Source organism: Episyrphus balteatus, chromosome 2 (assembly GCF_945859705.1).
Source record: "Episyrphus balteatus chromosome 2, idEpiBalt1.1, whole genome shotgun sequence".
NCBI classification, from domain to species: domain Eukaryota; kingdom Metazoa; phylum Arthropoda; class Insecta; order Diptera; family Syrphidae; genus Episyrphus; species Episyrphus balteatus.
Window position 1 is genome coordinate 126,192,314 of NC_079135.1, and position 26,652 is coordinate 126,218,965.

General features: G+C 30.9%; 4 protein-coding genes across 6 annotated transcripts in view; 2 read left to right on the forward strand and 2 right to left on the reverse strand.

The window, feature by feature from the left end:
• Positions 1 to 250: 250 nt before the first annotated feature.
• On the forward strand, positions 251 to 2,278 carry LOC129911402 (SOSS complex subunit C homolog). The gene is made up of 3 exons (XM_055989208.1): positions 251 to 382; positions 461 to 600; positions 2,099 to 2,278. The coding sequence occupies exons 1-3, from the start codon at positions 352 to 354 to the stop codon at positions 2,276 to 2,278; spliced, it is 351 nt and encodes a 116-aa protein (XP_055845183.1). The 5' UTR covers positions 251 to 351.
• Positions 2,279 to 2,312: 34 nt separating this feature from the next.
• Positions 2,313 to 5,719, forward strand: LOC129911399 (rRNA N6-adenosine-methyltransferase Mettl5). Its single transcript, XM_055989205.1, has 3 exons — positions 2,313 to 2,576; positions 2,635 to 2,861; positions 5,488 to 5,719. Exons 1-3 carry the CDS (start codon positions 2,313 to 2,315, stop codon positions 5,642 to 5,644), a joined length of 648 nt encoding a protein of 215 aa, XP_055845180.1. The 3' UTR covers positions 5,645 to 5,719.
• Positions 5,720 to 5,792: 73 nt separating this feature from the next.
• On the reverse strand, positions 5,793 to 7,995 carry LOC129911404 (putative aldehyde dehydrogenase family 7 member A1 homolog). Its single transcript, XM_055989210.1, has 2 exons — positions 6,920 to 7,995; positions 5,793 to 6,854 (listed from the first exon to the last, which is right to left on the reverse strand). The coding sequence occupies exons 1-2, from the start codon at positions 7,529 to 7,531 to the stop codon at positions 5,856 to 5,858; spliced, it is 1,611 nt and encodes a 536-aa protein (XP_055845185.1). The 5' UTR covers positions 7,532 to 7,995; the 3' UTR covers positions 5,793 to 5,855.
• A 10,124-nt stretch (positions 7,996 to 18,119) lies between these two features.
• The window catches only part of LOC129911376 (NADPH--cytochrome P450 reductase), a 45,776-nt gene continuing 37,243 nt past the window's right edge, over positions 18,120 to 26,652 (reverse strand). For all 3 annotated transcript variants that reach the window (XM_055989163.1, XM_055989164.1, XM_055989161.1), the window contains exons 6-9: positions 24,224 to 24,980; positions 23,830 to 24,165; positions 23,605 to 23,762; positions 18,120 to 18,893 (exon numbers count right to left, since the gene is read on the reverse strand). In XM_055989163.1, coding sequence (XP_055845138.1) covers positions 18,749 to 18,893; positions 23,605 to 23,762; positions 23,830 to 24,165; positions 24,224 to 24,980 — 1,396 coding nt within the window. In that variant the 3' untranslated portion in view covers positions 18,120 to 18,748. The remainder of the gene's footprint in view (positions 18,894 to 23,604; positions 23,763 to 23,829; positions 24,166 to 24,223; positions 24,981 to 26,652) is intronic.

The window sequence follows — 26,652 nt, forward strand, 5'->3', positions numbered from 1 at the left end:
TCCAAACATTTCCCGAATTTTTACTGAGCATGTTCCGATCGTTTTTTTTTAATGTATTGATTTTATTTGTTTTTGAGTTATTTGATTTTAAATTGTTAACAACTGTCCAATTGGACAAATATTAATAACCAAACCTTTTGATTCAATTTTGGATTCTATTTCAATTTGATTTTCTAATCAAACAAACCTTAAAAAAAATCTAGATTCCACAGCCTCTCAAACTTCAAATAGAGGAATTTTGTGAAAATAAAACAAAACTATATTCATAATTTTGACATTTCCAGCGTGTGTTGTTGTACAGTGACCACTTTTATTTTTGTTAACTGTACTCAATTTTTATTATTTTCTTTCATGGCTTTTCCAACGCTCAGTGCACAACAAGGTAAAAAAAATAATCAATAAAATTATATTTTACAAATAAACAATTAAAGCAATACAATTCTTTGCAACAAAAAAAAAGAAACAAATAGAAAAATCCTCGAAGACCTTCAAATAAAAAAGCAACTACTGCAGAAGGGCGTATCGCCAGTTTTGCCAAGTGCTATTTCGGGAATCAGCCCTGTCCCAGGCCCAAGTCCGGTCCCTCAAATGAATCAACCTGTAAGTTGTCTATCTATCTACTAATATCGATATTTTGTTTACCAAAAAACAAATAAATGTTTTCTTCTTCGTGGTCTTATATTAATTTTAATTTTTCTTTTTTGTCGACGTTTCGATAGTGGGTACAATCTTCCTCAGGACTCGTAAGAAAAATAGTTCCGATGGGTAATGGGTAGTCCTGCATTTCCCATATTGGCAGACATTGTAATGGAAGCATTATTGAATAATGTTATTGAAAATATTCCTTATAAACCTAAAATTATTACAAAATATGAGGATGACATTTTTGTTATATTTGAATCTAGTCATCGACCATTCCATTTTAACTTTTAGGACATTATTGAATCTTGTTTGCAGTATATCTTGTTGAAGAAGCAATCTTTTTTCATGAAAATTGGTGGGTCTCAAGGGCTCATGATAAAGTTGAAGTTCCAGAAGTTTCACGAAAAACTAATTAAATGTTCCTATTAGTACATTTCTATCCATCAATGATATCCAAAATTTGCTGTGAACTCTTGATTATAATTCTTGGTTATTTTAGTTCCATTTTAATAATATAACGTTATTCATGAAATACATTTAAAGCCCAAAGGACCCCACATTAGAAACCATACTTTAGTTTATTAGTCTTTCTACTCTTGTAAAAAATCGCTTGTAGTTAGTTACAAGTCCATCAGTCGCTTGGATGCTATTTTGTTCAATGTCTATTTTTCAAAATTTTGGGATATCGATTTTTAAAGTTCAGAATGAAAATTTTTGTTGATATCAGAAATTTTTTGTTTTTATGAAAATGATTTTTTTCTGCAACTCTGTAGTCTAAGAGCCGACGGCAGATTTCTAGCTCGAGAGGTAACCGATTTATATTAATAGAGCAAGGAGGTCCATTTATAGCGATAGTAAACATGTAAGTCTGAATATATTTTCTATGTTGTAAAAGTGAAGGGAGATTTATAAGTAAGAGTGGAAGAAAACGAAGGCAAAAACGCAAAAACCTCCTCTGTATAACTTCAAGTCTATTTATATGAACAGAATAGTAAGGAGCCCATATTACGCAGCCGTATTCAAGTACAGGTCTAACAAAAAAAATATAAAGAAGCTTGAGGACATAGGGATCACAGAAATCACGAGAAAATCGTTTGATAAAACCAAGAATCTTATTAGCTTTCGTCAGAATAACATTAACAAAATCATGGATACTTTGCTTTCACATTCTTTTCCAATAAAGTGAAAATCGAGAATCGACTTCAAAATGCTCCTATTTTAGGTACAGAGAATACTGTTAAAAGGAGATCAGATTGTGAAAGGACTAGCAGTATTTATAGTCAGTTTGTTAAAAGGAATTTCCTAGATAAATTTTATAATAATTAAAAGTTAAATAAATAATAATAAATTTTTTTTTTGAAATATCAAAATAAGACCTATAGCCAACGAAGAAGATAAAATTTAATTAATAAAGAAAGGAAAAATTTTAAAATTAAAAAAAAAAAAAATATTTTAGCAACTTATTCCATCACCAAGCACTGAATTTAGCCAAATATCGGCAATCAGAGGAGCCCCCTTCAATCTAACCAACGCTCCCACATTTGGTTTCTTCGTGCCGCAGGATTCGTTTTATGGAAATAGTTTCCTCCCAGTTCTGCCCCGCCTCGAACCCCTCCCCGGCACCCCACAAAAATAACATCCAATCTTTTATTTAACTTCAAAATCTCCAAATGGCTCGAATGAAACTGAAGAAACTCGAGGAATACCTGCAGAGTGTGGATGGCTTCGAGAAGCCCAAAGTGAATCTTGAGCAATACCCAACTCCACCGCATATTGCCAGTTGCATGATTTACAATATCCAATCAAGATACGAGGATATTGAGGGCAAGATTGTTGGGGATTTGGGTTGTGGCTGTGGTATGCTTAGTATTGGGTCATTCCTCTTGGGTGCACATCTTACCGTTGGATTTGAATTAGATGATAGTGCAATTGAGGTAATTGGAGAGATTTGCAAATTATGTTTTATTATATTCTAATGTATTGTATTTTAAGATATTCCGTTCGAATGTATTTGAAATGGAAATCCCGGCTGTAGACTGTGTACAGTCGAACGTTTTACATTTACAAAAATTCGATAGATGGAATAATGCATTTGATACGGTGGTTATGAACCCTCCATTCGGTACGAAAAACAACAGCGGAATGGATATGAGTTTTCTACAAACTGCCATAGAACTTGCTTCGAATTCGGTTTATTCTTTGCATAAAACATCAACGAGGTGAGTACAAGCTTAGACTTATTTTTAATAAAAACAAATATTTCTTCAACAAACAAGTAGTATGTAGTAACCCGAACATTGGAATGAATCTCATTTATTTTCCATTTAATTGGCCCAAGGATGGTAACCATCGGATGGAAAAATTTTCCGATTTCATACGAATCATGTTTCCAGTTGTGCTTGTTCCACAAGAAAAAAATCTCTGATTCCTATGAAATTGGCGGAAAAATGTCTGCTTTCTCGATATGGCCAAATACGTTACTTACTAAGGTTGCTTATTTTAATAATTAAACGGTATTTTGTTAGAGAAAAGGTATTATTTGCTCCCATGACCCTTATTTTTAATTACCGCTTCGCAACGGCCTTCCATGAAGTCTGAGATCTTTGAGGTGTTATAGATCACCAAACCCACTCAAAAACGGTTCACAACTCCCGTTATTTTATTTTTGGCTTAAGACACATCTCCTTTTATATTCTCCTCAAAGTTTCTAGAAGGGATTGAGGTCTAATAGACTGAGCAGGTCACTTAATGACCTCAATCTTAGTATCTTGAAACCATTGCCTGGCTTCTCTGCCGGTGTGTTTTGGGTTATTATGCTGTTGGAAGACGCATTTAAGCTTTATTTGGTGTCGGCGTAATAGAAACATAATGTTGTGCAAGCTATCCAGGTGCCAGAGCTAGTTAATTATAGTTTTGATCCATGATATTAGGCCAAGTCCATATTAACAGAAGAATCTCCAAAACTTTTTACAGGATCCTCCAAGTTAATTAGTTTTTGTAATGTATCTAGAGTTGTAATGCAGTGGTCTTCGCATAAATAGCCGAGACCCTAAATCACCATAAAGAACCAATTTTCTCTCATCAGAATATTCTCTATTCAAGAGAATATAGAGTGTTTAATATATAGTGTCAGAAGTCCGGAGACCAGAGAAAAATAAAACGTTATAAATGAATCTTATGAACTTTTTTTTTTAATTTGAATTTTTTTTTTTTCATTTTAAATGAAGTTTTCGAAACTTTGAACAAAAGAGTTGTCTCTCGTATATTCATAAATTTTCTTTTTTTCTGTCCCTTAAAAAAAAAATAACTAATTTCATAATACACAAAAATAAATTTCAATACACAAAAATGTAGGTTACGTTGTTGCCTAAACATTTATACAGAGTTAGCTTAAGAGCATTGAAAACTCAAAAAGTTCACCGGATTTTAGAATATTTTCGCCATATCGATCCTTTTCAGCCAAACTATCGTAAGCGACAGGCACTAACCATGTTTTAGTTTGCAGAAAACCCTTTATTTTCTTTTGTTTTATTGGAGACAATTTTGATGTGAATGTTTTCTTTAGCAATTGTTGATTAGATTAAAGTTATATCTTATTTGTTGAAAAATACAACAATAATATGGTGTCCATAATTCATAATTTCATTTGGCGCTTAAGATAATTGGGCGGGAAGGTCTCGTAGGCAGGAGGGACCATTTTAGGATAAACTAATCGTTGTGCTCTGTCCTATAAAGATTGTCAGTACAGACATTATGGAAAATCAGTGGGATTTACCGACTGCTTAAAAAACTGCACAAAAAATGTGCCAAGAAATCCAAAGCATTTGGAAGAAAAAAAAAGGATACATTTTGTCTGAATTTCCAAAAAAAAAAAGAAACTTTCTTTATTAACACTTTGTAACACTCAAAAAGTTCTCGAGCAGAGACTCCTATCAAGGGGTGATAACGGAATGGTATGTCAAAATCTGGATTTAGGGGCAACAAATATTACTTATTTTTTATTAAACATGTTTTGAAAACAAAAAAAACCTAGAATTCATAAATCATAAGCTCAAAAATTAAAAAAAATCATGTTTTTATCTATTTTCTGAATTTTAGCTGACATTTTTTATTTCCGATTTTCTTCACTTTTTTAAGCGCGATAAATTTATTACTGATAAAAAATGTACAGTTGGATACGAATGCGTTATTTTTTAAGCTGAATGCACAACCCGACTTAAATTCTTAATTAAATTTAGCTCGATCTGATTACTAGGCTTTTGACTACGATTTTAGGCATATGCTTCTACAAAAACATTTTGTGTTTAGTTTTTATTTTAAACTGTTAATATTTCCAATTTTGTTTTGAAAATCGTTTAAGAATATTTGAAGGTGACAAGCCATTTCAACTCAATACAAAAACTTTGCAATTTCATGAAAAAATACCACCGAGATGGGGGATGAATGAAACTAATCTCTTTATTTGTTCCCAAGTTTTCGAGTTTCTGTCTACCATGACAATAGTTCTTTATCGTCAGAATTTTTGCTTGCATACGATATAGTCAGAGAGTTGGAGTTAGAGGGAAATGCTTAGTCAGTATGCGTGCATTCCAACACAAATGTTTTTGTTTAATTATTATTTCTGCTACATTTTTTGTTAAAAGGAACTCACAAAGCCAGCTCTGGTCATTAACACAATTTTAAATTGGGATCGGTGATGACGAATGTAGATGAGAATAGAATAGCGAATTTACAACTGTGTACCTTTTGTTAAAGCAACAGTAAACTAAATTACATTATTTCTATATTCAATACCTAATTGCAAAGTATTTATCTGTTTTTTTATTTTTGTTAATACACTTTCAGAGAATACATCAACAAAAAAGCCAAAGAATGGGGAATAAAAAGCGAAGTTGTGGCCGAGCTTAGATACAATATCGATTCTAGCTACAAGTTTCACAAAAAACAATCTGTCGACATCGATGTGGACTTTTGGAGGTTTGATGTTACAAACAAACAGTAATTACAAAAAAAAAAAATTTATTCGTTAAATATTTGTTTTTTTTTTCTATTTTAAATTTTTGCAACAAAATAAATGTTTTAATATTTGTTCTCTTCTCTGTACGTAAACTAAAAAAAAAAAATATTTGTTGTTTTTTTTTGTATCTTAATCTCTATAATTCATCGACGTTTTTGTTAACTCTTTTTGTTTCATTTGTTTTTTTTTTTTAATTCTAAACTTGAAATTCAACACCTTGCGCAGCTGCCAATTCACCAGAATGATTAACTGTAATTGTAGCCCTGCGGCAATAATGTTTCCATGCATCCGAACCCGATTCTCGTCCACCTCCGGTGTGTTTCTCTCCACCAAATGCACCCCCGATTTCAGCACCATTTGTTGTTGTATTGATATTTACAATACCACAATCGGATCCTTTTGGACCGATCCATTGGAACATTTTTGAAACGTCTTTGGTAAATATCGACGAGGAAAGACCTTGCTCGACTTCGTTATTCCAAAGAATTGCTTGTTTCAATGATTTTGCTCTCAAAACGTAAACAATTGGAGCAAAGGTTTCTTTCAGCACAACCGGTGAATCATGGAAAAGGTCTGTAATAATCGTCGGTTCGACGAAAAATCCTGGCCTGTGGATTACCTTTCCACCGTAAGCAATCTTACCACCTGCTTTGACTGCCTCATCAACTGTACACTTGAAACTATCCACATTTTGTTGCGAATGGACGGGTCCAAAGAGTGTATTAGCCTCCAACTGATGACCGATTTTATTCATAACCAAATCGTATTTGCTTGTGAGCTTTGCAACAAACTCATCATAAACAGCTTGATGGACAATGATCCTCCTTGTGGATGTGCATCGTTGTCCTGAAGTTCCAATACAACCGAAAAGAGCTGCATCAATGGCCATATTGAGATCAGCATCGTCATTGACTATGAGAGCATTGTTGCCACCTAATTCGAGAATGCTCTTTCCAAATCTTCTCTGGACTTCCACGCCGACATCACGACCAGCCTGACAACTGCCAGTAAAGGAGACTAAATTAACTCGTGGATCTTGGACTAGATTCTTGCCAACTTCGACGCCTCCTTGACAGAGAGTGGCAATAGGAGGCAGGTTATTGCGCTTTAGAACTTCGGAGACGATTTTTGTTGTTGCCACTGAGACCAAGGAGGTGCTTGGGGAGCCTTTCCATAACACACTGTTACCTGTTGTCTTTAATGGGAAGAGAAATTCTAAGGATAAAGATTCTTCTTTTATTTAAATGAAAATTAAGTTACCAAAGCAATAGCTGCATTCCATCCAAAGACGGCATTTGGAAAGTTGTAAGCCGATATCACTCCAACCAAACCCACAGGTCGCCAAGCTTCCAAAATTGTATGATTGCTTCGCTCGGAATTAATCATTTGTCCCGAATAGATTCGAGACAAACCAACAGCATAATCACAAATATCAATAAACTCCTGAACTTCACCCTGACCCTCGCTATAGATCTTGCCAACTTCCAAACTGACCAATTTTCCCAACGGTTCCTTATACTTTCTCAATTCATCACCAATCTGTCGAATGATTTCGCCTCTTTGCGGTGCTGGAACAGTACACCATTCTTTATAGGCGTGTGCAGCAAAACCAATAGTTTCTTGCATTTCAGCAACAGTTCCCATTCGAACTTCGGCGATTACTTCGCCAGTTCCAGGGTCAATTGATTTAACAGCTTCGCCTGAACCCTTCCATGAGCCATTAAAGACACCCGGATTGGTTCGGTCTAAACCGATATCCTTAAGGAATGAATATTCAGGTGTGTCAATGAGATAAGAGGCACTACGAGTTGGTGTGCTAGTGTGGAAGCTTTTCTTCAACATAAGCTTGCTAAGTTGCCTGATTTGAGCCATGATAAATGAGTGGAAAGTTAATTTAATTTTAAAATACAAAACACACTCAACCAACAACTGATACTATCCAAGTGCAAAGTGAAACTAAAATTTTTTTCTAGCCGGCTTTAGAAAAATATATTAAAAATTATGGTGTACGAGTAGTTAGTATGGCTTTATTGGTTTTTGCTGCTGCTTATCAGTGTCCACAGTCATCATACGAAAGTTTATCATTTGAACAACAACTACACCAGCAGCGCACCAGCGAACAAAACAAACAGATTACAAATATCTCTTTTGATAAGAATACAAATTTAAATTGTTGTTGATTTGAGCTATATGGCTAAAGAATAAGAATCTCGTGGATATATATAGATTTTTTTCAAATTAAATAAGTTATCATCAAAAGTGAGGAGATAACTATGATTTTTTTTTGGTTGGTTGGTTTGTTAGTGGTGATATCTTGTGGGATAAAAAAGATAATCAATTTTATTCCCTCTCTGTGATACTGTTTGTGTGTATGTTTGTGTATATGTATTTATATTGATTCATAGCATTTAGAAAAAAAAAAAACAAAATTGAGTTACAATTTGAGCAAATTAATTATATTTGACGTCTTATCATGAATCTTTATTTATTTATTTTTATTTTGTATTGAGTTTTATAGCACATACATATATAGATTAATCTAATCTAGATTATGGGAGATTGAATCGGACGTTTTTAGCAGGTATACACACTTTGAACTTAATATTTGGGTCATGCATCATGGTGGTCACATAGGATTGTTTTATATTTGTAATTTGAAAGTTAAGCATTTACAATGGGTCATATTTTGCACTTAAATGTTTTTAGATATATGTAGATATAGATGGGTTTCTTTCTAAAAAGCCCTGGCAAAATTTAGAAAAAATAAGCCAGTGAGGAAATATATTTATCTTATCATATGGAATACGTATAAGAATGTCCATAAGCGAATATTGTTATTCAAGGTCAAATATTGAAGATGTTTAACCTTCTACGGTAACATCTAAAAGTCAAAAATAATTCTCTTCAAGTAATTTTTCGATACTTGTTCGACTTTGATCGTTTACATCGTTATTTAAAAAAATTCGTAAGAAATTTAAAAGTAAAACAAAGTTAGTAAAAAAAAAACGCATTTTGTGGAAAGAAATACTAGACGGAGAGATGGTTGCAAGTTTTCGGACTGACTCGGGAAATGGAATTTTTTTTCATGAAATTGTTGGATAGGGGTGGGATAAGCAAATGCCAAATTGGCAGAAAGCAGACTGGATGGAATAAGCGTGGGTGGGGGCTCAAACTTGCATTTTTTTTTGGAAAAAAAACTTTCTCGGAAATGGGTGCAAAGTGGTGGAGGTGGTTGAAGAAGGTGTTAAAGTGACAATTCCAAAATGGCAGAAAGCTAAGTGGATGGAAAAGGGGTGGCAGAAGGGCGCAAAGTGGTAAATTTTTTTTTGAAATTTACTGACTCGGAAATGGCTGCCATTTTGCAAGTGTGTTCCAGATGGTATGTAGTTTCTAAATTCAAAATGGCAGAAAGCAGACTGGATGGGTTCTATTTTTTTTCAATTTTTTACTTCGGAGAGTGCCAAAAAAAAACTTTTATTTAAAAAAAATATTTAAAAACAACGGCAACACCTTAAATCTTATATTATAACTTTTTCTAAAGCCAAAACCCTATTATATAATAATCTTTTTAAATAATGTTGTTTTTGTGAAAAGTTTTTGAAACAAAAATTTTTAAACTCAAAATTTTAACTTTTTTTTAATTTTTTTTTTGTAACTTTATTTTTTTTTTAATTTTACACGATCAAGCTTTGCTTTTTGTATTTTTATTTAATTGTCTAGCTAATTCTCAATGAAGTGTTGAAAACCAGATGCTAAAATGTCGTATAGTTTTTGAAATAATTAATTTTTAAACTCAAAATGTTTAACTTTTTAAACATTTTTTTTCTCATTTTAATTTTATTTTTAATTTAACGATATCAAGCACTGCTTTTGGTAATTAAAATCAATTTCGTAATCAATTCTAAATCAATTACTGAAAAGCAGATGCTAAAATGTCGTAAAGTTTTTGAAATAATCAATTTTTTAATTCAAATTTTTTTTATTTTTTTTTGTAATTTTTTTTCTATTTTAATTTTATTTTTAATTTTACGATACCAAGTATCGCGTTTGGTAATTAAAATCAATTTTGTAATCAATTTTAAATCAATTACTAAAAACCAGATGCTAAAAAGTCGTAAAGTTTTTGAAATAATCAATTTTTTAATTCAAGTTTTTTTTATTTTTTTTTGTAATTTTTTTTCTATTTTAATTTTATTTTTAATTTTACGATACCAAGTATCGCTTTTGGTAATTAAAATCAATTTTGTAATCAATTTTAAATCAATTACTGAAAACCAGATGCTAAAATGTCTACTGCAGATAGCTTTGCCAAAAAGATCTATAACTTTTATATCGACCATTTTTTCACATAACCTCAAAATTTATGTAAAAAATTCAAATAACCGAGTTTTTGGTTTTTATTTTTATCTTTTTCAAAACAAAAAAAATTTCTTACCTTATTATGTCACAAATACACTGTACTGATTTAAAATATTATTTTTTCATCCTATTTTGACTTAATATCAAAAAAATCACCCTAATTTTCTAACGAAAATTTACGTGTTAAAATACCAGCTTTTTTCAAAAAGTCGGTGGGCATTTCGTTCGTTAAAATCACAGTACACATAATAAGGTAATATATTCCGAACGTTGTCAAAATTTGTTTGTCAAAAATGGGCACCAATCTGTCAGGTCGGCCTTTAATTTTTATATTTCAATCGCAGTAAACAGGAAATTTGTTTTTGTTTTAATTTATAAAATGTCATTTAAAAATATTATAAATTGAAAAATAACAAATTTTCTTCGTGTTTCATCGCGGAAAATGGTAAATAATTGTTTAAAAATTAGTGGTGTGCGTCGTTTATCGGTTTTTGTGCGTTTTTCGTCGGTATTTTAAACAATTAAGAATTCGGTAGCTGACATTGGTCGCCAAAGTGTCATGTTTTGACAATCTGGCGACCAATGTCAGTTCGGAATATATTACCTTTTTATGTGTACTGTGCGTTAAAATGTCTACTTTCTGATAGTGTAAAAAAAATTTACATTAGTATACTATAGAATGCACATGTTCTCATAAAATGCAAATACTAAACATTGATAAATCTTACTTTAATTACTCAAAAATCGTAAGATTTATCAATGTTACATGAAATCTTACAGTTTTTGAGTGATTAAATTGTACATTTTAATAAATAGGCCAAGATTGTAAACAATGATAAAAAAAAATATTTCGAATTAAAGTTTTTTTGATTTTTTTGCATTTAACGAGAACATGTACTATTAACTACAGTATACTAATGTAGGTATTTTTTTTTTACAAAATTGAGTTTAATTACCAAGAGCGATACTTGATATCGCAAAATTAGAAAAAAAAAAAATAAAGTAAAAAAAAAATTTTAATTAAAATTTTGAGTTTAAAAATTTTTCAAAAACTGTATGTTATTTTAGCATCTAGTTTTCAGTAATTGGTTTAAAATTGATAAGGAAGTTGATATTAATTACCAAAAGCAGTGCTTGATATCGTAAAATTAAAATAGAAAAAAAAAAATTTTTTAAATAACAAAATTTGAGTTAAAAAATTGATTATTTCAAAAACTTTACGACTTTTTAGCATCTGCTTTTCAGTAATTGATTTAGAATTGATTACGAAGTTGATTTTAATTACCAAAAGCAGTGCTTGATATCGTTAAATTAAAAATAAAATTAAAATGAGAAAAAAAATGTTTAAAAAGTTAAACATTTTGAGTTTAAAAATTAATTATTTCAAAAACTATACGACATTTTAGCATTTGGTTTTCAACACTTCATTGAGAATTAGCTAGACAATTAAATAAAAATACAAAAAGCAAAGCTTGATCGTGTAAAATTAAAAAAAAAAATAAAGTTACAAAAAAAAAAATTAAAAAAAAGTTAAAATTTTGAGTTTAAAAATTTTTGTTTCAAAAACTTTTCACAAAAACAACATTATTTAAAAAGATTATTATATAATAGGGTTTTGGCTTTAGAAAAAGTTATAATATAAGATTTAAGGTGTTGCCGTTGTTTTTAAATATTTTTTTTAAATAAAAGTTTTTTTTTGGCACTCTCCGAAGTAAAAAATTGAAAAAAAATAGAACCCATCCAGTCTGCTTTCTGCCATTTTGAATTTAGAAACTACATACCATCTGGAACACACTTGCAAAATGGCAGCCATTTCCGAGTCAGTAAATTTCAAAAAAAAATTTACTACTTTGCGCCCTTCTGCCACCCCTTTTCCATCCACTTAGCTTTCTGCCATTTTTTAATTGTCACTTTAACACCTTCTTCAACCACCTCCACCACTTTGCACCCATTTCCGAGAAAGTTTTTTTTCCAAAAAAAAATGCAAGTTTGAGCCCCCACCCACGCTTATTCCATCCAGTCTGCTTTCTGCCAATTTGGCATTTGCTTATCCCACCCCTATCCAACAATTTCATGAAAAAAAATTCCATTTCCAGAGTCAGTCCGAAAACTTGCAACCATCTCTTAGACTATACGGGAAGGTTGATTTTTTTTTAATCTGAAAAAGATATTAGAAAAGCTTAAATTCTGGTTTTCGGGCCAAATCTACAGAATTTACATGTGGTCATTCCTTTAAAACCATCAACATGTTTTCTTACACCTTTCATTTTTATCATTTTTTTTACTTAGTGATCAAAATAGTTTTTTTTCTTACAATAATTTCGATGATTTTTTTTTCGATACAAGCGATCAGTTGAAAGTTATTGCGACTTTAAAAGTTCTCATAACTAAAAAAAAAAAAAAACGTTTTTTTTTTAATGGAATATTTAAAGTCGCGTAAATTCCACACCACTCGTATCGTTAATTTGTTACGAATACCGAAAAATTCGTAATGGAAAATTACATCCAAGTTCCCGAAACTTCCAAAATGATGGCAGTTGTTTTTAAAGACTTATACATTTTTAAGTTACATATTTCAAAACCAAAGTATTTATTGTGTTTTAAATGTATGAAAAAAGAATTATGGATTTCAGACACGTACTACATACATAAATAAGCACAGATTTCTATTTCTAATATTTCTATTTTCTGTTCAAAAGTGAAAAATTTGGTCCAGAATTATTCAATGAAGATGAGCACAATGATATTACTCCGCTGTATTCCTCAAGAAAAAATAAAAAAAAAAAAAAAAATAGATACACATTTGAAAAGCTTGAGCACTATGTTATTATTGTGTACACTAAAAAATATAATTTTCCTACTACAAGTTGCTTAAAATCAGTTTTGAAATTGAGCACATACATATACAATTTCAACTCGTTCCCTTGTCAGTAAATTGCATTCATTTCAAAACTTCAAAAACGGATATACGCCCATTTTGCTTAGCTCGGCAGAATTGTACCAAGAAAACATTACCTGCCTTATTTTCCTGTTAAACGATTCAAACGACCTTGATGAAACAAGAAAAAAAAATGAGTCATGTGAATCACGGGTGATGATGTTTAAACATGTGTTCCTTTTTACAGATAAAAACGTGCAGATGCCAGATTATAACGTTTGCAATAAAAACATCATCCGGGAACTCACGTCAAAAAAGGGCAAATATAAATATTTGTCTAAGCGATAATGTTTGAAAAAGACATCATAGAATTCTTAGTTAAAAACTACACACATGTAGGTATTTAATTTTTGTTCTATATTTTCAAGTTTCCTACAGATTTTAACCTATGTATGATTCAGCTTAGAAGTTATTTATTAATGGCGTTTTTAATTGGCAATCCGGAATTGTTCTTCGATTTGGAATCCCAATTGAACAGTTTTTTTTTATTCCGAAGAATCTGAAGTTTGGTGCGAATGTATTGGTTGAGTTTGAAATGTGTCACATATATGTGTATTCGCGCCAAATTTAAAATGTTTTTGTTTTTTGGTCAAGTGTGACATCTCACATTTAAATCTATAAATGTGTGAGTGATTCTGCTTCTGATTCTGTTTTTAAAACCAGAAGAGAATTTCTCTTTTTTTCAGAATCAGAACTGTCAGTTTTTCCCAATTGAACGCTTTCAGATTGCTTTTTTCTGCTTCCAGATTGCCAATTAAAAACGCCATAACTTTTATGAGATTGAATGTTCAATATTTAAAACTGCAAGTTGGTTTTATACATTCCTTTTCTTCTCTGTAGGAATAATGGGGAGAGTCACAATCTTTTAAGTTTTTTTGTGTTAAAAACATTGCTTCAGCTTCGATTATAATGTAGTACCTGGGTGACCGAGCTTTGCTCGGTATGTTTAAATGTTATATCTAACTTTTAGTGAAAAAAGTCAATTTTTTGGAGTGGGTTTGAGTTTGCAATGACCAGTTTTTTCGCGGGTTACACCACATTCGCACTTTATAATCCAGTTTATTTAGGTTTGAATATGTGCCCTTAATTATGAAAGTGGACTAAGTCACTCCTAAAAATGGCATCAAATCTAGCCTAAAAATAATTATTATTTAAGGGGTAAAGTTTATTTGAAAGAGAAATTGCAGCAAATAGATTTCTTTATTGCTCCTCTAGTGATTTCATAAAAGAAATATAATTAAATCGTTATAAAAAAATTATTATGTTAGTTTTTCTTCAAACAATGCAAAAAGTGACTTAGTCCACTATCATAATCATAGGCACATATACATGCGACGATCAGCAATGGATAGAAGGGTTACATGAATATGCATTATCGAAAATGCCTACAGCAATGAGATCCCTTTTTGTTCAAATTTTAATTTACGGGTCAGAAAGTTTTGGGTGGTGAATATAAAGTTAATCTTTTTTCAAGTTTAGCCTTGTCGACAAAGCCTATTAGGAAGAAATACTATTTTTATCGCTGTCTCTGTTTTATTCTGTATCAGTGGATGCTTTACTTCTTTCTTTTTTTTTACTTATACAGGGTGTCTCACAGTCACCGCCCCAAACGAAAACCATTGATTCCTGAGGTCATTTTAATTCGAAAAACTCGAGAGGTAATTTTCTGGTTTTCGTCCCGTTTTCGAGTTATGACGGTTTTTATGATTTTTGCTCTCTTTTCCTTTGACTGGCTTTATCTTTGTCAAACTACGTCTGATTCGAAAGATTTTTTTTGCAACCAATCAAGAATTTATTACAGTTTTAGTTTGTCTCAAAACTTTTTTTCTGCGGACAACCGTTTCCCCGCAATTTTGCATCAAACACAATTTTCTTCGTTTTTTAAGTTGTTTTTTACATTTTCATATCATTTTAGTAAAAAAAAAAACACGTAAATGAGTATTAAAGTTTTGCTACAAACTTAAACTGTAACAAATATTCTTGATTGGTTGTCAAAAAAATCTTTCAAAACAGACGTATTTTGGACGTATTTTGGCAAAGATAAAGCCATTTAAGGGAATGGAAAGCAAAAATCATAAAAACCATCATAACTCGAAAACGGGATGAAAACGAGAAAATTACGTCTCAAGTTTTTCGACTTAAAATGACCTTAGGAATCCATGGTTTTCGTTTGGGGCGTTGACTGTGGGACACCCTGTATATTATAAGATTGACATTAGGTCAATGGTGTTGCTTGTTGTGAGTTATTTTATTCTTATACGTTAACAATAGTCGCATTAAAACAAAACAAAACAAAAAAAAACGTAAAACAAAGATAATTATTGATACCAAATTAACAAATTACTTAAAAGTTTCAATACGAAAAAAAAACTAAGATAAGAGAAAATACTTCCAAAGTGTTGTGTTTGCCTAGAGGAAAAAACGCTCAAAATTTCATCGAAATCTTTAAAGCAATAACCAAAAAACTTATATGTGAGAAAAATAAGCGTAGCTGTGGGCGGATATTTCTAAAAGTATCAAAATTTCATCGAAATCTTTAAAGTTGTTACTAAACAAAAATTCTATGTTAAAAAAGTGGGCGTGGCAGTGGGCGGATTTTTCCAAAAATACTTCCAAAACTTTTTACTCGCTTAGATAAACAAACCCTGAAAATTTCATCGAAATCGTTAGAGCCGTTTCCGAAAAAACTTATATGTTAAAAAAGTGGGCGTGGCAGTGGGCGGATTAAAAAAAAAAAAAAATTCCAAAACTTTTTACTCGCTTAGATAAACACACCCTGAAAATTTCATCGAAATCGTTAGAGCCATTCCCGAAAAAACTTATATGTTAAAAAAGTGGGCGTGGCAGTGGGCGGTTTTTTTCAAAAATACTTCCAAACTTTTTACTCACTTAGATAAACAAACCCTGAAAATTTCATCAAAATCGTTAGAGCCGTTTCCTAAAAAACTTATATGTTAAAAAAGTGGGCGTGGCAGTGGGCGGATTTAAAAAAAAACTTCCAAAACTTTTGACTCGCTTAGATAAACAAATCCTGAAAATTTCATCGAAATCGTTATAGCCGTTCGCGAAAAAACTTTATGTTAAAAAAGTGGGCGTGGCAGTGGGCGGATTTTTCAAAAAATACTTCCAAAATTTTTTACTCGCTTAGATGAACAAACCCTGAAAATTTCATCGAAATCGTTAGAGCCGTTTCCGAGATCCCAATTTTATATATATTTATATATATATATATATATATATAAACAATTTTAGCTCGTTTAAAGTTATAAGATAAACTTAAAAGAAATAAATTGCACGACTGGGGTCGCACGTACTTGCTCTTATGGTAAAAGTTACTCTAATGTTAAAGTTTTCAATTGAACAAAATAAGGGAAAAATTAAAATTTGATATTTTCACTGAATTTCGTTAGTGGTGCAAAAAAATAAAATCTATTTTTATAAATAATTAAATACCGTTTTAAATGCTCTTTTACAAAAAACTAAGTATGCCATTTTATTTCTAGTATAAAAAGGAATTTTTAGAAAAAAAATTTCGAAAATCGTTATAGCCGTTTTTTAAAAAAATTAATTTTTTATATATTAAAATTTCCTGCATTGATATGCAATTTTGAATAAATAATTAATTTACACATAAAAACGAAATTTCAAAATTTTTCACCAACCCGTTTCCAAAAAATTGATTTTTCAAAAAAAAATTTTGAAATATTTTTTAAAAATCCAAAAATGTGTTTTTTGAAAAATTAAACATTTTTTTAAATAATGATTGTCTAAACGTTTCTGTATTAAAAATTTGGTCGAAATCTGTTTTGTCGTTTATGAGAAATTCATAAATCCAAAAAACCGTTCTATGGCAGGTACCGTTAATAACGGTACAAAAAATATTTTTTGTATTATCAAAGGCGGCTCTTATCAATAACAGTAAGCATAAAAATTTTAATCAAAATCGTTAGAGCCGTTTTTGAAATAAATCAACTTTTCTGTTTCCGTTATATGACAGGTACCGTTAGTTTTGGTCCTAAAAAAAAAAATTCAATTTCTCCTCTAGGGAATCACCCAAAACTGTTAACTACCAAGTTTGAAGAAAATCGCTTCAGTAGTTTAGGCTGTAGCTCGAGGTTCTTACAGACAGACAGACAGACAGACAGAATTGCCGGACCCACTTTTTTGGCATTCTCCATCATCGTAATATCATGTAAAATTGTTATCTCGAGTTCGATTTTTTTTACGAATCCTAAACTTGCCCTATAGTACCTATATCGCAAGTAAAAACTGAATTTCGGGAACATTGCCACTCTAGTTATCTATTTCATAAAATACCATGAAGTGACAAAACAATTTTTTCAACGCCAAAAAGTATGCAATTTTATTTAGCCCTATTCTCAATGAAAACTTCCTGGGAAATGTGTATGCGGGAGAAAAATTCCAAGAGTAAGGCAGGTTATAGCGATCAGGAAAATTAATACGGAAAAAAAAATTTTAAATAGATATTTTGTGATGTTTTAATTGGATTTGAAACACAAATGCTATACCAATCGATTATAAATGACTAAACGAATTTTTTTTTCGAAAAGAAAATTAACAATGAAACAATTATTTTTTGCTTAAATTGTAATTATTTGTTTTCCTGATGGAAATTCATTTTTCGTGCCAGCTGATTAACATTTGAAACAAATTGTTCCCCTGAAGTGTTTAAAATTGTAACTGTTCCACTGCATACGAAAAATCTTTTCGTGTGTATTTCAATCATCGCTACAAACGAGCATTAGGAAAAAATATTCAATTTCTACTGTTTCTTTTTTCCTGATCGCTATAACCGGCGCCTTAGGCGATACATTTTCAGGGGAATTCAACTGTCATTTCATATGATTTTTTTCCCCATGGAAATAGATTCCAAGGGAGATTCACGATTACAAAATAGATTCCGAGGGAAAGAAATATTCCGAGAGAATCAAATAGTCAATTTTTTTTTTTTTTATAAATTCTTTATTTTGAAAAAATATTCCTTTGTTACAAAAAATATTAATTTGTTTTTTTTATTTTTTTAACTATACACAGTTTATTGTTTTTTGTATTACTTTGATTTTCTACACAGCATGTTTTTCTTTTTTGTTTGTTTGATTTTAACGCGTCATTCGTTTTTTATAAAGTCATTTAACAATAAAATTGTTTTTTTTTTTTTAAATATAACTTAAATTAAGATTTATTTATTACATTTATTATTTTTTAAATTAACAAGACCTTATAGCCATACCGGGTGTGTTCCTATTCCTTTCTCAAACACAAAGAAAGTGTCTTCTACAAAATTTAAAACCAAAATTTTATAATAAAATATTTAACAAAATAAAATTGCACTTTATTATTATTAATGTAAACGATGAACTTATGCGAATAGAAAGAATAAACAACCTACCCAAAGAGCAACTTAATTGTAAATTGTAATTAAAAATATAAAAATACAATAATAATTTTCTAGAGACGCGTGTTGTTTTTTTTCGTTTGATTTTACTAAACCAAAAAAAAAATGTAGGAAAAAATCTCCGAAATTCGGAAATACATTATTTTGTAACTTTTGACTTCAATTAATTAATTAATTAATTTATAAAATTTAGATAGCAACCTTTTTAAAATTTGGACTTGAATTTTAAATATTTTCTATTTGACTGACATTTATAGATATGAAGAAGAAGTCTTAATGAAGATAGGTGTTTTAAGGAAATTGATGAGAACAAAACAAGTATGCTACTACTACTACTCTCAGCAGCAGCAGAGGATGGGATCGAGAGTCCTTGACTTTAACTCCATACATCGGCTGAATACCTCTTTTGCGCTTCCATCTTCTTCAGATATTGTGCAGCGTCTATTTCGGACATGTTGCCTTTGGTTGCAATGACATTTGTCAAAATATTTCGCACATCTACTGCCATATTTTTAGCATCACTGTAAATAAAAAAAAAAGAAAAAATTGTTGTAAAATTTTGAAAATAATTTTTTTTTATAAAAAAGACTGATAATAAACTTGAGAATTTTTAGACAAAACTATTTGATCCATATGGAGTCATCAGGGTTTGGAAATTTCAAGACTTGTGTTTTTGTGAATGTAACAATTTAAAGTACTGTATACTTGGGTTTGAAGAATGTGCAATGGGACAGGTAGTGAATGCATCATTGATTAGGATACATCCACTGTTTTTTCCACTACAATTTATTCTTGCATGGCTTGGGAAATAGAACAATCGGTAAAACATGATCTATTGTGTTTTCATGCGTGTATTTGAACAACAAAACAAAAATTAAAGCAAATTGGATAATATAAGTCGAAAGTTGGATGGTAAGAAATTCCCTATTTAATCAAAAATATTAATTTGAAAAATGTGCAACGGGACAGGTAGTGAAGAAATCATTGATTACGGTTCCTCCACTGTTTTTCCTTAGCAAATTTATCTTGCATGACCAAAAAATAAGTCAACTATTGATTACAGATGACTTAGTATATTATCATGCTTTTATACTCATAAAGCAAAATGTATACAAATCATAAATATTGATCCTAATACTTAAATACTATTCAGAAGCCAGTGCCTACGTTCTGTAACTCTCGCATCGAGAAATTTCTCGCATGAAACACGCAAATCGGAACAAAAATAATGTGAATCGACACAAAAATAATTTTCTCACATTCGTTTGTTTCTATAAACAAAATTTTCTCGCCTTAAAACATTTCTGAATCAAAATGCTTGACAAACTGGAAAAATGTGAATAAAACTGTGTCTGTAAGAAAATTATCGAGATAATTTCTCGATTGAACTGCCAAAATTACTCACAAGCAAAAAGGATGCGAGAAAGTAAGATATTTGAAAAAAATTGATAATCATGCATTAAATGTGAGATTTTACTTCTGAAAAAGTGTTCACGGTAATTAAATTTTGTATCACTTAAATTTTTAAAATAAAAAAAAAAGAATATTAAAGAAAAAAAAAAAGAAAAATTTACATGCCACAACTGTGACTTGAAATTTCGAAATTCATCGACAACTGCTCTTGCAATAATCAGATGGAAAGAGGAGAGAACATTAACTAACCGGGTCAGGCAAGGAAAAGTCAATACAATTGTATCGAATTCAATAAAAATAATACCTGATCAAGCTGTTATATTTTTTTGGTTATTCATCCGCAAATATTGTAAAAGCTGTTCGAATCAAAGTCTCTGATTAAGTCGAAATGCCAAAACTGTGTTTCTGCATTTTTTAAATTTTGTCTCTTCCTGTGATGTATTTTTTCCCTTATTAATTTTATACCGAAATTTAAAAATAATTACTCTTTTACGTCGAAAATAATGATAGGTATGTATATGTAAAATTTAATAGTTTTTTGCAAATAAAATATTTGGATTAAATTTTATATTAATTTCTCGTATGAAAAATATATTTCAATACAATTGGAGTAATTTCCGTACAATAAAAATGAAATTTTCAGTACAATCAAAAAATGTCATTTGTGCATCCCTGGTTCGGGTATCGTTCAAAAAAAAACTTTCTATTTAGTTATCTGTTCCGATTGACACTTTACGAATATATTTCTCATTTTTGGCAAACGGTGCAAGATAAGTCGGGAGGTCAAAACTAGATTGCTTCAATTTCCGATGCAAAACGGAAATGAACGTTTAGTCATAAATTGTAACATAATGCAAATCAAATCCAGTGTTATTCGATTTAAATTCAAGGACTCTACCGATTTTAATTGGTTAATAGGGTTCAATTTTTTTTTAGAAATTGTCTTTAGTGTGCAATGGGACAGGTAGTGAATGCATCATTGATTAGGATACATCCACTGTCTTTTCCATCACGATTTTTCTTGCATGGCTTGGGAAATAGACCAATCGGTAAAACATGATCTATTGTGTTTTCATGCGTGTATTTGACAGCAAAAAAAAATAAACAAAAGTGGATAATTAATGAGAGTTATTTCGAAAGTAGGATAGTAAGAAATTACATTAATCAAAAATATTGAATGTGCAACGGGTTAGGTAGTGAAGAAATCATTGATTACGGTTCCTCCACTGTTTATCCATACCAAATTATTCTTGCATGACCAAAAAATAAGTCAACTAATGAGTAGGGTTGACTTAGTATATTATCATGCATTTATAATTATTAAGATAATTTTTTACAAATCATACATTGATCCCAATTAAAAGGAAAAGTGGTGCTTCATATATATTTCTACACAGGACTGTAATAGGGTGAATTTCTAAATGCTTTTCTTGCGCTATGTATGCAAATGCAAAGCAAACATTTCTTAAATGCTAAGCAAACTTTTTCACAAATTCTGGTAGTGTTTTTTTTTTTTTTTGTACAAAGGCATTCAAATTTGAGCAATTTGTTCCGATTTACATTTCAGGAGAATATTTAATCTTGCTCATTTCTAGTATACTGCAAGTTTATGTATATGATCAGTATTAGAAACAAGATGAATCGAGGGCCCATAAGTCAATAAAAAGCCCTACGTACATATTTCAAAATTTTTCCGCCAAATCGGAGCTGAATTGCTTCTGATTTCACTCACAAATTGCAACATCATAATAATCAAATCGGGTACTAATCGGTTAGGCTTCAAGGAAACCACATTTTATTGCTTTAGTGTGCAATGGGACAGGTAGTGAATGCATCATTGATTAGGATACATCCACTGTTTTTTCCATTGATTTTAATCTTGCATAGCTTGATAAATAGATCAGTCGATTAAATTACATGATTTATTGTGTTTTCATGCGTATATTTGGTGTCAATTGTTTTAATACAAATGTTCAACAGGTAACAGGTAATGAAAAAATCATTGATTACGGTTCCTCCACTGTTTTGCCATAAAACATTTGTATTGCATGATCAAAAAATAAGCCATCTATTGAGTAGGGGTGACTTACTATGGAATCATGCTTTAATTCATAAAGCTACATTTTTTAAAATAAAACATTGATGACCGATTTCATAAAAATTTAACAGGCTTTTAAAATTTTAAATGACGTTTTTGTACAGGACAAACGTCATTTAAGGATGTAAAAGTCTGATAAATATTTAAAAGGGCTTTATGAAATTAGCCAATATTCTAATAAAAATGAAAAGTGTTACTTAATTCACCACGATTCACCACAATTCACGATTCACCACTATACACTTATCAATTAGAACATGAACTACCAGGCTGTTTTCAGTGAATTGGATCATTATTTTAGGCAAGACAACACTACAAAAACGTCAAGGTTTAGTAGACTTCTTACTATGTCTTCTTGTAACGAAATCTAACTATGACCTTACAATTAGAAGATAAGATAAGAATTTTACTAGCATTAGCCGGTCCAAATATTTTTTGTTTTAAAAAAATGTTCAATAGGAAAGGTAGTGAAGAAATCATTAATTACGGTTCCTCCACTGTTTTTCCATTAAAAATTATTATCGCATGGCTTGGGAAATTGATCAATTGGTTAAGTTACATGATCCATTGTGTTTTCATGCATTTATTTGAAGAACGAGAATAATTAAGAATATTAAAAGTATTTATAAGGGATTCAAACCAATATTTTGGTCATTTATAAAATGTGCAATGGGGCAGGTAGTGAAAAAATCATTAATTAGGGTTTTTCCACTGTTTATCCAATACAATTTACTCTTGCATAGCTTGAGTAATAAGTCAACCATTAAGTAACGTTAACTCATTTAGAAAGTATGCGTGTGAAAGAACATGCATCAATCGTATTTCGAGGTGTGCTTCCGACAAATAAAAACTCTCCGATTCTTACAAATTCGGACAAATTTTCATCCTATGGATAACTCGCTACGGCAGACTTTTTCTATTTTCTATAATTTTCAATTATAGTATTGAGTTTTAAAAAAATGTGCAATGGGACAGGTAGTGAATGTATCATTAATTAGGATACATCCACTGTCTTTTCCACCACAATTTTTCTTGCATGGCTTGGGAAATAGATCAATCGGTAAAACATGATCTATTGTGTTTTCATGCGTGTATTTAAAGCAAATATAATCAGGAGTATAAAGTGCAATGGAACAGCTACAGTTTATCCTTTAAGATTTTGTATAAAAACAAAATTTTTTATACTAAACATATGCGAAAAAATGACTTTCAAGATTTGTTATTAAAAAAAATATACAAGGGCCATTTTGATCACTCAAAGTGAAAAATGGCGTTTTGTTGGCAAATATATCCGAAGTAGGATTTCTTTAATATCAACACTGAACAAAGTTTTATATGTACGCACCAAGAAAAAGAAAAACGTAAACTTATACACCTCGTCAAAATTCTATCCGCAGCTGGGTTTAGCTTCTATTCATATCGGCAGTTGCGTGTTATTTTCGTAATGCTTGTAAACGCCAACTGCAGACACGGATAGCAATACTAAAAAAACACAGCTAAAATGTATCTAGGAAATGACTGTTCTGCAGAACTAATCATGCTTATTCTTCATTTGTTAAAAAATTGATTTAAAAATTTTGTAAAGAATAAGGTTCAAGTGGCAGTGCCGTGTATTCTATCAATCATTCTCGTTATTTTTTTCTTATCAAGGGCATTTTTGTTATAAAATGATACATTAAGAAGAAAATTAAAAACAAAAAATCATTTCTGATCCAACTTACCCGCAAATATAAAAGTGTCCCTTATTTTCACCTATCACATTCCATATTAAATCAGAATCTTTTTCCAACAAATGTGAAACGTAAATTTTCTCCGCTTGATCTCGTGAGAATGCTGCTTTAAGTGTTATTGTGCCATTTTTAACATATTCTTCCATTTCCTTAAAAATAAAAATACAAAATTGATTTAATCTTTCATCAATATAAAAACCAATTTTAACCTCTTACCTCTTCATAAATATAATCTTCACTCCTCTTACGACATCCAAAGTATAAAATAGTATCACCAACAACTTTGCCCTCGTTGCGAAGGAACTGTCTTTCTTGAATGAAACCTCTGAATGGTGCCAACCCAGTGCCAGGACCAACCATAATAATTGGTGTCTCTGGTTTGGTTGGCAAACGGAACTGGCTCTTCCTAATGAACACAGGTACTTTTGGCAATTCAGCACCAATTGGAAGTTTCTCCTTCAAGTAACTTGTGGCAACACCTTTGTTAACACGACCTGTGGTTGTCTTGTATTGCACAAGAACAGCTGTCACATGAACAGTTGTTGGATGAAGCTATAAAGAGAGGAATTGTTAATTCCCTGAAAAAGAGATTTATTCTAAAAGAAAGTACCTTGGCAGATGATGAAATCGAATAGAAACGTGGCTGTAATCTTGGGAGCAATTCACAGACATGATCAATTGGCGGTTTACACGATTTGATATCCTCCAAAATGTGAACAATATTTCTACACGCGTCCTGAATCCAAGATTGATACTTGGCTTTGCCTTCGGGTGTAATCGAAGCCATGCTCCTAAGCAGCTCTTTGTCTTGCTCATCTGTACAGTATTCTGCCAATTCATTTAGAATATGTGTTCTGGGAATGGCAGTAATCTCTAAATAATGTGTCAAGGCAGTTCTGTAAGTTGTCGGACATGGGAACGGATGTTTCTTGCTGCTATCTGTGTCTGTGTTAATCAGCGAGAAGACAGTATCCAAATCGGCAGAGCAAAGTTCTCCTAGTTTGTCGACTAGTTCTTTGTTATTAACTGGATACATGGCGACATGGTCTCCAGCGTCATAACGCATTTTCGAGCCTTCAATGTCCAATTCGATGTGCATGCAGGAACGTCCTCCGGCTTTGTGTAGTTCACGGTTGACTTTGATGGTTGCCAGGAAGGGATTCTTGGCATCGAAAGGAGGTCGTTGGTTTTTGATTGAATGTAAGCGGGCAATTTCTCCAGTGTAAATGCGGTCTGGTTGGACCTCAGGCTGTTCCAGCAGCCTGTATTGACGGGTCAAGACTTCTTCGCCACCACCTTCGATTCCATAGAAATCGCAGACAGCTGGCCAGAAACGATCTTTCCATGTAATGAAGTCATCTTCAATGCTAATCGAGAAAGAAATAATTATAACATCTGTTCTAAATCAAAACAATGGTTGGTTTATAAAGGTCGGAAATCTGCGTTAGTACAATCGTATTTCTGCTTTGTTGCATTAATGAACACATCAATTTTGCAGAAGGTTTGCAGGCCTGCGTAACTACAATTTGTTACGCACAAAAAAACCGTGTGGGTCACATTTGAAAGTGCACAGTTTGTTAAGTGCATTTTTTGGTATGTGTAGTAATATTAAATTTATATAAAATTAATTATATAGATTCTGGTTGAATTCCAAGAGTAAATCTTAAATATAATATTTTTCTGATCTATTTAATTTTACAAGCAATTCTAGATGGTCACCCTAATACGAAAAATTTTCAATTTGAACTCATTGGCTTAAGCTCTTATCTCACTTTTCAGTACATTTTCTTGAGATCTATCCCAAGGAAATGAAATATATCTCAATAAAATTTACTAAAAAGTTAGATAAGAGCTTAAGCTCATTTTTATTGCATAATACCAATTATCTTAAAAATCACAACATATTTAGAAATAATGTGCGGTAACATTAAAAACCAATTTTTTTCGAAAAATGAAAAAGACACATTTATTGTACCATCCTAATTCACAATTTTGCTTCCCATAATTTTTAAGATATAGTCGGCGGAAAGCTAAATTGTTCTAAGTCACAAATATTGATAAAAGAAAGTGCTGCGTTTGTATTAGTGTTGTGAAAAAGGGACTTAGAACAATCAAGAATACTCGGGTCTCATTTTAAAAAGGCTATTTATGTACATGTTTTAAATTTGAAGTTGCCATTAATGGATGAAATTAGAAAAATAATATTCATTGAAAACTAAAATCAGTTGGTTTAATGGGCTTTTCAATATATTGTTTGATCTTCTGAAATCTGAATATAGGACATAGGCAGCTGTCTTCTTATACCGGTTAAAAAGTTATTCGAGATACCTATTTATCAAAACCAAAGTGTTGATAATGTTCTATGTATACAAAATGTATTATACGTTAGAAAAAATAGGAAAAAAATCCTTTAAATTGAGACAATTTAGCGTGCCAGATAGGTACAATTTCAATTTAAATTGTTGAATATACATTAACCCCCGTATTTATAAACGTTGTATAACTTTATACAACTGTTTAAATTTGGAAAATGTGATCAAAAACCTTGTTTATTGTTGTCTTTTAGGTGTCAAACTTATATACAAGAGTAGATTGTCTTAACCGCGAATTTGATTATTATTTTTATTAAATAAAGCATATTTCCAACAATTTGAAAAAAGTTATACATTGTATAAGTAGAAAAAAATCTGATAAATACGACTGTAAATAAACATCTAAAATTTTTATTTGATTTTTTGGAATGGCTGTTCTACATTGAAACTATGGAAAATTGTTCAAAAAATTTTTTTTTACTAAAATGTCTTTTTTAACAATTTAAAATGAACTTCATTTAAAAAATTTGGAAGACTAAAGTGGCTACCAATATATCTGCTGAAGGAAATTTTGTAGACAAAAACGCTTTTCCAATTTGCAAAGAGTACCCTAAAGTTAGTAAAATTGCATCATTATTTCTTTGGCGCCGGGTACAAAGGTGTTAAGTTTGAAAATGTAGTTTTGAGGAAAATGAAATTGAAGTTTCAATTTTTGTTTGTAAATCTG